The 12,810-nt window shown below is 38.6% G+C and overlaps 1 protein-coding gene across 1 annotated transcript in view; it reads left to right on the top strand.

Annotated features, from left to right (window-relative positions):
* The window catches only part of cerkl (ceramide kinase-like), an 86,770-nt gene that overhangs the window by 13,203 nt on the left and 60,757 nt on the right, over window positions 1–12,810 (top strand). Inside the window, exon 2 of the mRNA XM_067445107.1 lies at window positions 3,280–3,513. Coding sequence (XP_067301208.1) covers window positions 3,280–3,513 — 234 coding nt within the window. The remainder of the gene's footprint in view (window positions 1–3,279; window positions 3,514–12,810) is intronic.

The raw sequence follows: 12,810 nt of genomic DNA, 5'->3' as shown, positions 1-12,810 counted from the left end.
GCCAAGATTGATTCGGACAGGGTGCCGGCTTACTGTAACGTAGCAGGGGAAAGCCCCCCTTTTTGGCCTCGTCCCGTTCACCCCCTATGCCATTCAGGACCCTCCCTCGCTCACTCACTCGGAGGCAGCTTCCTGTACACGGCCGTTAACACGGGCCACTTTGTCATTTGCCCTGGCTCAAGCAAAGCTCTGCCGGGAGAGATTATCTCCCATTCCCACTAATTCAATTGACTCAGGGTTTTGTAGAGTGACCACAATGAAACGAAGCTCCGGAGTTAAATAAATAGAGTGGTGGAGGTATAGAGAGGTTCGAGCAGAAGCCTGAGTGGGAACAGATGGTGGCTGGTGTCTTGCGCAGTAATGTGAGAGGGTAGTTAATGTTCTGAAACGTGGAGGTGCGGCTTGGGGTGCTCCTAATGAAGAAAAGCTTTCACACAAGTGGAGAGACTGTCATTTAGAGAGGCAGCTACAGAACTTGGTCCATCTTAAGGCTCGGCGACAGATTTCAGTGCGGTTTAATTGGAGTTTGCCTGTGGGTAATCATTTACAGCGGGGGGTCAGGGGCGAACAGGAAACTCACAGCTCATCGTAACGCTGGGGTATCAAGTGCAGTGCTGTTAAAATCTGAATTCTCACCCATTAAAACTTCATTTCGTAGTTTGTTTTTAAATCTCATAGAAGATTCTCATAGAAGGAATTAAAGAGACAGTTCCCCCTAAACATTGAAAATTCTCATTTAATCATCATGTTGTTCAAAATGTGCATGCGATTCTTTCTTCTACAAAACACAAAAAGAATTTGTAAACATATTGTTGTCCATACAATGAATATCAAAGGGTATTTTTGTATTTTTATATTATTTTATGTTATTATTGTATGGGGGAAAACATTTCAAAAGTTTGGGGTCATTAGATGTTGTTGTTGAAGGAATTAAAGGGGTGATGAATTGAGAAATCAACTTTCCCTTGAGCTTTTGATATATAAAAGGTCATGGTAATATAAGAATATCCTCTAGGTTTCAGAGCTAAAAACTTCCTTGTTAGTCAAAGAAAAGCTTTTATAGACTCCAGGGCCAGCAAACAATCTTGTGCTTCATACTTACATCATAGCGCTACGAAACACACACCTCTACAGAATCTACAACGTGTCTAATCCAGGAGCCCCGCCCTCTGACTCATGGAGGTGATCGGCTCGTGCTAGCTAGCCAACAACAATAAACATGCAGAGGAAGATTAAGATATTGCGCTATTCCTGGTTGTGGAAGAACACAGTCGCTGCTTAAGCTTCCTTCGGATCCTAATATTAGGAATGAGTGGTTGAACTTTATATTTAATGAACTTCCAGCTCACGTGGTGAAGACATTTGTCACTTTTAAACAAATCTATCATCGGTCGATGCTGGATTTGGATCCGACAGGAATGGTGCAACACACCGATGTGAGTAAAACGTGTTTTTATATGTAATAGTACTGCATTGTTATAGATCGTTTTGCTTATGTGTACGTGTCTAATAGAACACATTTACCACGCTGCACTCAGACACGTATGGGCCAGGGCTCGCAAAGCCCAGCAGGCCGATGAATCTCATAGTATTCCATTCTTGATCTGTGTTGTTGTCTCTCTCGACTTAACATGTGAAGGGTGACGCGTATGTGCGCACGTGTGTGTACGCGGTTCGCGCACATATCGACCGATCGTGCAGGCTATGTGTAATATAAAAATAATAGTCCAATCAATCACGGATGAATGAGAAATAAATCATTGTGTTTGTTTGATAAAGACATTTACGAGCCCTGTGATCGAGATAATCATTCTGGTTGCCGCTTTTCCCTCAATCTTTCCTCTCCCTCATGTGAACTGACAAGGGAAGTTAAGCTCATTAAATATGCAAATCTTATCCAATCCTAGCCGTGGGCGTTTACTTCCAAGTCTCCAGTGTGTCATGCCCACCAAAACCCAGTGTTCAGGAGACAGCCTCAAAACCAGTGTAGAAAATATCCTATTACTTACTGGTTATGATGTTTTTGAATGTAAAAAACACACAAACATAATTAGTTGACCTCAGACAACAGTATAACATTTTAAAAAAAGCCATTTCATGACACCTTTAATACTTTTATTCAGCAAAGACACATTAAAGGGATAGGTCACTCAAAAATGAAGATTTGAGGTTTATCTGCTTACCCTCAGGGCATCCAAGATGAACCTGTGTTTGTTTCTTCAGTAGAACAAAAATAAAGATTTTTAACTCCAACTGTTGCACTCATATAATGCATGTTAATGGTGTGTTTTTCTATGAGTAGCTATGAGAGTAAAAAACACACACACATATGACTCCATATTAAACCCTGCGGCTCGTGACGATACATTGATGTCTTAAAACATGAAACAATTGATTTCTATGAGAAACTGAACAGTATTTATGTTTTTTTTTTACCTCATAGCAGACGAATCTAATCTAATATTCCCAACGCAATTACTACCGCCGGAATAGGTTTTTTAAGCTCTGTTAATCTGTTAATAATAAGTCTGTTCTCTCACAAATGTTTTACATTTAACCAGAAACATTGCGTTCGCTTGCAAACCTTTTGAGTTCTTTCCAAGTGACCTCAACGTTTTTGTGGGGCTCTGTAGGCTTACTAAAGGGTGGGTAAATGATGACATAATTTTCATATTTTGGGAGAACTAGGCTATCCCCTTAAATGTTTGCAGAAAAGCAATTAACCTCAGTTCACACTGGAATTTACATCTAACAATCTTTCAATTAAACAGGACATGTATTACTGCTCTACCTTTAAGTGTCAATTAGGGTGAAATTATAAAAAACGTATATTGACATTAAAGGTAGAGTGGGTCATTTTTCGGCAAACAAACACAAAGCTTCACGAGACGAGATGTTGTTAAACTACCTCATGTCTCAAAGCACACGACAATAGAATAATAATGAACATAAACAATAAAGAGTACTGACCTGTACCACCTGACTGCTGCAGATTCAGCATTAATAGCGTTGCCTTTAAAACACATACATTCAAGTCAAATCTTATGGTCCTATGTCTTCCATATATATATATATATATATATATATATATATATATATATATATATATATATATATATATATATATATATATATATATATATATATATATATACATTTAAACCACTTAGCTTAATGATTGCTCTCAGGATGTAAAGAGATTTTCAACCAGCATTAAAAAAAAAATTGGTGAACAAATTGCCTACCCTGCCTTTAATATCTCTTGTGTGTTTGCTTTAGCTGACCGTGATGTGAAGAATCAGGAGGAGTATATAGAGCTAAAGGATGTGTTTGCTGTGAAGGTAAAGCGGCGACGCTCCGTGGGACAGCAGACGGGCGGGACTCTGCTGGGCATCACACTCTTCCAGTGCAAGAAGAAAGGGCTCAAACTCAAGGACCATCCCATCCACCTCAACAACCTGAGCGTGGACCACTGTGAGACTTGGTTCAAAAGCCTTAAAGAGATCCTCAGCGGTATGTTCACACATCAGAAGTTGAACACCCACCAGACACTGAAAGAATATCACAAATCAATCATTAAGCACTTTAGAATTATTTTATCTTGGAGCCTCAGTGAATTTTATGACGTACATTTATGACGTGCAAACATTAACCTGGTCAACATTTGCTTCATTTTATATTTTATTGTGTTTGCTGACATACATTGAATAACGACTGCCCTACTCTGTAATGAATTAGACACAATTACTCTGTTCCTGAACCTAGTGAGTGTAGCATTTTAAGTGCGCTCTTCAAGATGTAAGCAGAATCTTTTATTAAGCAGCCAAATTATGTGGCATCATGTATCCTTTGCAGAGCAATTTTATTGTGCATTGTAAAAATTTTGGTGAGAAAATATCTATCTAAAATTACTTTTCTATTCTAGTTTAGATGGGTTGAAAAACTTGCAGCTTTGTCCGGTTAAAACAGTGATGTCTCAAACTAAAAATCGCTATCAAAGGTTATCTTATATTGAGCAGTGTTGTCTTACAAACTCAGATCTTAGAGTCCCAACAAACAAATTAGACAGAGCAATAAACTATCCTGTCAGTGGTTTCTTGTTCCAGACTAGCAGCACATCATGCATTATGGTCTAACTCTCCTTTTTAAATGATGTTGGATACTCCTTTTATACAAGGAGTCAATAATGGAATAGACTAAAGTTGACTAATACAGTAGACTAGAAAATCTACCCACAATAGAATTTATTGAATAGAAGTTTACTAATGTATATGCTAGAAAGCTTACTAATACAACAAATATAAACAATTGACTATAACACACAATCCTCTAAAAAAACAAATAAATACAAATAATTTATTAGTAAAATAACTGGCCCTTTTTTACTTACAAGAACTATTTTTTCCCAATATATTGTGTGCTGTTTACATTAGCGTTTAAAAGTTTCGGGTCTGTATGATTTAGACTCACCTAAACGATTATTAGGAACACCTGTTCAATTTGTCATTAATGTAATTATCGAATCAACCAATCAGATGTGGTCCTGGTCAAGACAATCTCCTGAACTCCAAACTGAATGTCAGAATGGGAAAGAAAGGTGATTTAAGCAATTTTGAGCATGACATTTGTGTATTTCACAATCTCTTCAGTTACTGGGATTTTCACGAACAACCATTTCTAGGGTTTACAAAGAATGTTGTGAAAGGGGAAAAACATCCAGTATGCGGCAGTCCTGTGGGCGAAAATGCCTTGATGATGCTAGAGGTCAGAGGAGAATGGGCTGACTGATTTAAGTTGATAGACGAGCAACTTTGACTGAAATAACCACTCATTACAACCGTGGTATGCAGAAAAGCATTTGTGAAGCCACAACACGCACAACCTTGAGGCGGATGGGCTACAACAGCAGAAGACCCCACCGGGTACCACTCATCTCCACTACAAATAGGAAAAAGAGGCTATAATTTGCACAAGCTCACCAAAATTGGACATTTGAAGCCTGGAAAAATGTTGCCTGGTCTGATGCGTCTTGATTTCTGTTGAGACATTCAGATGGTAGAGTCAGAATTTGGCATAAACAGAATGAGAACATGGATCCATCATGCCTTGTTACCACTGTGCAGGCTGCTGGTGGTGGTGGTGTAATGGTGTGGGGGATGTTTTCTTGGCACACTTTAGGCCTATTAGTGTCAATTGGGCATCGTTTAAATGCCACAGCCTACCTGAGCATTGTTTCTGACCATGTCCATTCCTTTATGACCACCATGTACCCATCCTCTGATGGCTACTTCCAGCAGGATAATGCACCATGTCAAAAACTCAAATAATTTCAAATTGGTTTCTTGAACATGACTGAGTTCGCTGTACTAAAATGGCCCCCACAGTCACCACAGATCTCAACCCAATAGAGCATCTTTGGGATGTGGTGGAACGGGAACTTTGTGCCCTGGATGAGCATCCCACAAATCTCCATCAACTGCAAGATGCTATCCTATCAATATGGGCCAAGATTTCTAAAGAATGCTTTCAGCAGCTTGTTGAATCAATGCCATGTAGAATTAAGGCAGTTCTGAGGCAGTTCTTTCACAGTTCAGTGAAAGGGGGTCAAACACAGTATTAGTATAATGTTCCTATTAATCCTTTAGGTGAGTGTATTTATTATTAAATAAAGGATGCATTAAAAGGGTGCATTAAATAGGTCAAACGCTGAGTTAAATCTTTACATTGTTGCAAAACATTTTTTTTTCAAATAAATGCTCTTCTGTCAGGACCACTGTTGTCAAAGTGTCCTGGCCAAATCCCCTCGACTGGCCCTTACCAATCATGGCCTCAATAATCCACATCCACTGAATTGGCTCTATCACCCTCTCTCCTGCACCGGTGTGTGGCGAACGCACTGGCGCCATTGTACTGTGGCTGTCGTCATATCATCCAAGTGGATGCTGCACACTGGTGGTGGTTGATGAGAGATCCCTGACCTGAGTGTAAAGTGCGATAGGGTGTAAAGTAGTACATATCAAAGCACTATATAAATGCCTCATTCATTCATTCATTCATTCATTCATTCATTCATTCATTCATTCATTCATTCATTCATTCATTCATTCATTCATTAATTCATTCATTCATTCATTCATTCATTCATTCATTCATTCATTCATTCATTCATTCATTCAAAGATGACTGACAATTAGCATACAGTTTGGATTGGCAGTGTGGTTCTGTTCTAGAGAAGAACTCCCTAGCATGGGTTGCATGGATAAGAGCAGGGAGAGCAGTATTTATATTACAAAACAATTTGTGAATTTAGTCTGATTCAAAGGGAATCAGAATACCAAATCCTGACTGGACGAGAGGAGGAGCTGGGGATGGAGGAGGCTAAATGAGCTCCGGAGAAACGCAATAGCTGCTGATAGTACTGAAGGAGCTTATAATAGATGTCGTATTCCTACACTGTAAAAAAAATTCAGGTCTCCAATTGAACATTTTCTAGTGACTGATCACATCTAAATTTTTCAGCTGGCCGAATTTAATTTCTGTGATTTAAATTGCATCAATTCACAAAATTTCAATTAGGCCAACTGAAAAATGTAGATGTGATCAGTCACTAGAAAATTTTCAATTGGAGATATATATATTGATTTCTTTTGAAGTTTCTATTCATCAAAGATTCCTGAAAATGTTTTAATATATCAATAAAAACTACTGTTTTGATAATAATAATAAATATGTCTTGAGCAGCAAATCAGCATATTAGAATGATTTCTGAAGGATCATGTGACACTGAAGACTGAATGATGCTGAAGATTCAACTTTTTGCATTACAGGAAAAAATTACATTTCAAAATATATTAAAATAGAAAACAGTCATTTTAAATTTTATAATATTTCACAATATTACTGTTTTTATGTAATTTGGGTTAAAATAATGTAGCCTTTGTGAGCATAATCTGACTGATCCCAGGTTTTAAATGGCAGTGTATTTGTATGCTAAATAGAGTGCTGTCAGCGAACACCAAAATCTATCGGTTTTCAGTCAAGCCGATATAATTATTTACATGAGTTATACAAACAGCTCTATTTCAATCAGAATGCTTACTGAGAAGACAGCAAGGTAGCTCACTAGGTTTTGGAACAGAGCCTTTTTATCATAATTAAATGATTTCTCAAGTATATGCATCAGATCTACAAATATGATGTTTTAGGTGTGTCAACAAAGTCCAGGCTGCACAAAAAAGTCATGAATAAACTCCACGGTCTGGATTATAAGGTACGATTGTTGAGAGAGCCGAGGGGCACCATCTCCTTTGTGTGATGACCATATCATTATGTGGTGTGCCTGATGGTAGGGGGGTCAGAGGGGGTCTTGAAAGAGGTGGTGTTGGCCGCAAGGACCTGCTGGATCAGACTGGAGGAACAGGTTGGTCCTATGGCCTCCCTGGAGTTTGTAATTATCTGTGCTCCTCTCACTAGCGTTCACTGCCAAGACAGGCCAGCGGCCTGCCTAGCGCTTCGCTGTGCTGCACGGGAGACAGGTGTCCTTCCAAATGCGTCAGAACTCTTCATTCTCTGCTTCTCAGAAACCTGGGGGAGGGATGCAAGGAGGAGATTTAATAGTGGGGGACTCAGTCAAAAACCCAGTCTGAGACTCTCCCGAGGACCAACAAAATGATTTCTTCTTTCATAAGCATTACTATAAACTGCCTATGTCAGCTAAATGAGCGCTGAGCATTCAGACGCTGCCTTTGTGAAAATGTGAATGTGTAATCTCTGTTAATCCCGGTCTGCAGAGAATGCAGCACTGCACATTATCGCTAATATAATCTAGCCTCACAATTAAGCTGAAAGTTCAATTTTAGAAATCCTTCTTTGCCCACTGTGCACCGCACACAAATGCTGAACATGATAAAAAGTATATACACTATATTTAAAACTGGATTGGATACGGGATATGAGTTTAGGACTAGATAATGGTGTGGGGGAAATTGCTGGAAAGTGTTTTTGTCCGATGAGGGCCTAGTCATAATGCTGTATTAACACCAGCTAATCCCTGGAATTTTCAGTTACACCACTGAATAAGAGCTGATGTAACAGCAGTGCTCAGAAGGTGCATTACTCACTGGGAATTAGGGAGGGGATTGTCCAGGCCTCACAACTTTATACTATCAAGCCCTTCCCCCATCTCAGTGAATCTTTTGGCCCTATAACTTCTTCACAAGAGTTTCGGAGCTGTAGCCCTTTAAAGATTGAAATGCTGGCTTTTTGCGGGTAATTGTGAGTGAGGACTGCATGTACTTTGGGCAGAACATGAATTAATTAACATAATTAAAGAATATGCCTTGAGGGAGCCTGGAGGAGAGAGGACATGCTTATTTAGTGCCGTGAGGAGAAAAATTAATACACAAAGATGAGACTCATTGTGGCGTCTTACAGTGGAAGACATTCACTAACCATGAAAATAAACCGTTTCAAAAGCATAGCTAGAAGATTTAAACATTACATGTTTGGCATTAAATTACAATCACTTATTGACCTTGTCTGTGTCAAGATCCAGAAGGACCATTCCTCTCAAAGGAATTCTGTCATCAATGCAGACATTCATACACCTAAAACAGCAGCCACACTTTACATACTGCAAAATAATCTTCAAAATGCAATTAGATTTAAGTAAATCTCTAAACAATCATACAAAAAGATAAATGTACCTAAAGTACAATGCATAAGATATTAAAATGTTTTACCACACTAGAAGCTAAAATTAGCTTGAAAACACATTTTCCCTGTTTCATATATATATATTCGCTATATATCAAACTTATATTCTTTATAATGAAAAATCACAATGCTTCTTAAAAATTGCTAATTACGCAATTTCTTATGTAATATATATATATATATATATATATATATATATATATATATATATATATATATCCAAGTTTTTAGTAAAATCTGATTATTTAAATTAGCAATATTTGCTCTTTTTTACAGTGTTTGTTTGTTTGTTTTTTCAGTGTTTGATGAATCAGATTGTCTTATTTCAGAACTTTCTCTCTCCCATAGATGTTATAAAGGATCACTTATTAGGGCCCTTCATTACCTATAGGTTATGATAAACAGCAGCGCAGTTGTCGTGTGCTACATGAGCTTCCGTGCCACTGTTCATGATCACCTGCTATATTTAAACCTTCACAAACTCTTACAGTTGTTAATAAAGCATGACAGTTTGTTTGGCCCTTGTGGAAATGTCCACCCCACCCCCTGCATCGCATGCACATGCTCTCACACGCACACAGACGCATGTTTTCCATAGGTGGATTATCTCTGTTATTTTATCGGCTGCGTTGCCGAATCATCGGCTCGGGGGATGAGAGCGGGCACGCTGGATTACAGGGGTGCTCACCTGTTACAGCAGCCCAGCGGATCCCGGCCTGGTGTTTCCCAGGGAGGTGGCACAATGGAGGGTGTGTCCCAGCTGACACTCAGCACAAAAGGTGAACAGTATGAAAAAAAACCCTCAGACCCTCAATCCCTGATGTGATTTTATTCAAGGTGAGCTCTGAATGCCATACGCAGCATCGGCGTGTTTTTCTGACAAGCCATGTGATGTGCATTGACACATGAGGTGCGGCCGCCCAGCTGACAGATTAAACCCTGTGGTCAGAGAGCAAGCGGTCGGGCCAGGCCACAGACCAAACGTGCGGGGAGACGGCCGGCAACAATAGTAGCACCTGTACTACAGTCTACTTGGGTCCAATGTAGTCGTCGAGTCGAACTGGAATAGACTCCTTGTGTCCTTAAACCCTCTTTTGAAAGATTAGTCTAGGCAGGTCAATCAAAGCCCGGGAAGCCCTCGGCGCTCCACTCCGGACACATAATGTGCTCTTGGTGCTCTTGTCAAAGCATGTGGTCACACTCCTGCGTCAAGCTGGACTTTATTGTTGTAGACCAAAAGGGAGGAGAAAAGACAAACAGAGAGAGGTGCTTGACTCAAGGGTCAAGCACCGGGTCCATCTCATTCCCCCAAAGGCTTTTGTGACCCATCTGAATTCATATGTGCATTTGGCATAAAGCACAACAGTTGCCATTGTGCGAAGTGCATGAAATTGCTTTGAGTTGTTTAACAAGATAATAGGGGAAGCGAAATCTCCCTCGGAACGTGATTTTAAGAATGCGTTCGACATTTGAAGGAAGCTGGGCCTTTGGCTGAGCTTGCGCAGCATTTACATGAGCTGATGTACAATAGCTCGATAGCTGAGTGGATAATGTTACACATTAACAGGTTTTCCATTAAGTCAACCTGCGTATCCATGGTGACTCTTTCCCCTTGGCTCCTTGGAAACGGATCAGTCTGTGTATCTTATTGACTGGAGCGCTCTTACTTTAGCTGGGATGTTTTCTGGGCCAGCCCAAACTCTGTTTATATGCCTGTTAAAGTAGGGTACTTTGATCCTGTTTCATATAAAAGAAAAAAAAAAGATTCATAAAAAGAGTCTAGTGACCGAGTTAAAGGAATAGTTCACCTAAAAATGAAATTTCTGTCATCATTTATTCACCCTCATTTCATTACAAACTCATATGATTTTCTTCCTTCTCTGGAAGTTTTTTCAGGAAGTGTTTCTATTTCTTTAATTAATTAAAATGTAATATTGATAACTTTATTATGAGAAAATTACAAGCTTACCCTTCCATTGTTACTCTTCCATTGCTACCCTATCACTGTTATTTGAGGCATAGGCCCCTATTTTAACTATGCAGGTGCATTTGGCGCATTTCGGAATCCACTTTTGCTAGTTTAACAATGAAAAAACGGTCGGCTCACCAGGCTCATGGTCTCTTAATAGAGTCATGGGTGTGTTTTGGGTTTAACGTTGAATAAACCAATCAGAGTCTTATCTTCCATTCCCTTTAAAAGCCAGTTGTGCTCACACAATGGTGGTTTCTCTATTTACATGGCAGAATTTGCGAGCAGAAAGACTGAACACTTCTCCAGAGAGGAATCCTTTTATTTTTAATATTTAAAGATGTTTGTGTGCTGCCGCGTGTCCCTGTGTGTGTAATAGGCAGTGTACGCACGTATAAGCGCATATTACTTACGCGCCCTTTAAATAACACAAAAAATATTGCGCTATTGAATTTTGTTGATCAATCGTTTTTCACTTGCCTAAACATAGCAACACCAACATTGCGCCTGAACACACCTTGTTTTCAGACCAGCACGCCCATGGGCGAACAGATGGGCATTTGTTATTTGAACAACGTGGCGCTGGATGTGAAAACGATAACTGCGTCAGGCTGAAACTTGCAAAAAAACACTTGTGTTGTGCCTACCGTGCCTACCGTTATTGCACTGGGTATATAATGCAACCGGCCATTTATCCGGTTGTTTAAAAAGACTGCAATTCCATATTGTGCCACTAGTAGCATAAAAAAATTAAAACCCTTCACCTTTAATAATAAATGGCTAATGTACCACATCAGGGTATCTACAAAGGCTTCACTTAAAAGTTGATCACGATCATGCATGACTACAAAAAACAAGATGCTAATTGACAATGCTGCAAAAACCTATCCTCAATATAGGCGGGTTTCCATTACAGATTTGCATGAAACTTTTGCAATATTTTCTTAATGTCAATAAAAAACTATTGCAAAATGACAGCATTTCCATTAACTGATGTTATGCGACTAAAACATATTTTTTTCTTCTTGTGTTAAGTAATTCTAAAAAATCATGGCAGCGGATCGCAGCCAAAGCACTGCATTATTTTTAATGGAAAGAGACGTAGGTGTGTTATCCAAAGAATCAATGGCAAGGAAAGCCCTTTATGCTTGGGAACGACCACGTATGAGGTGTTTCTGGATGTTCTTGATAGATTGTCACATTGCCTTGTTGTTTAGAATCCAGTATTCCCATAATTATTTTGCCTTTTATGAGTTTAACCCCCCTTTATCCTCAAATCTGGTGGAAAAAAGTACACACTGGGGTTCGTTTGAACCCAGCTATTTAAACCTCCAGAATGTGTTCTTTTTTTTCTTCTTTTTTTTAACCAAGGTTTAAATCTCAGGTCATTTATGGCTGATGGCATATCTACTGGGCCCGGGAACAATTTTGATAACATTAGCACCGATATGTCTACCCTGTCATTCAAGTGGGGAGTGGGACCAGAATAATGGGAACTACTAGTGGTTCTCACAATACTATAGGAGTGGTTAGGTTAGGTTAGAGTCCTAAAACAAAGAGATGTTGTTTGAATATTATATTGAATATCAAATATATATATATATATATATATATATATATATATATATATATATATATATATATATATATATATATATTTTTTTTTTAAATATGCCAATTTGACCCCAAAGATAATAGGAGGGTTAAAAAAGAATGGTCTCGTCTTCTGTCCAAACATACCACACCTTCTTTAAAGAATGATGGACTTTCACCAGATGACCTGTAAATGCGCAAAAAGCTGATTCCATTGCAGTTTCACTAAATATTCCTTTTTCAAATTGCCTGAAAAACCACTTCATGTGAGTTTTGCTAAATTAACGTGTTTCCATTGGGCATATTTTCAAATTGCAACTTCAATTTGCGTAATTTGAGAGATAGTGGAAATGCAGCTAATGAGTAAGTATTTTTAACTTAAAATATATATTTAAAAAAAACATAAAAAATATAAATATAAATATTATATTATAATATAATTAATATTAAAATTATAAAGGATATTAAACTTGTTTTCACTTATTGCATCTTGAATAATTCTATCTTATTGGCCACTTGTTAAATTCAATGAA

This window comes from Pseudorasbora parva, chromosome 5, assembly GCF_024679245.1.
Source record: "Pseudorasbora parva isolate DD20220531a chromosome 5, ASM2467924v1, whole genome shotgun sequence".
Classification (NCBI taxonomy): Eukaryota; Metazoa; Chordata; class Actinopteri; order Cypriniformes; family Gobionidae; genus Pseudorasbora; species Pseudorasbora parva.
Note: the sequence above shows the minus strand (reverse complement) of the source record. Positions and strands in the feature narration are given on the sequence as shown.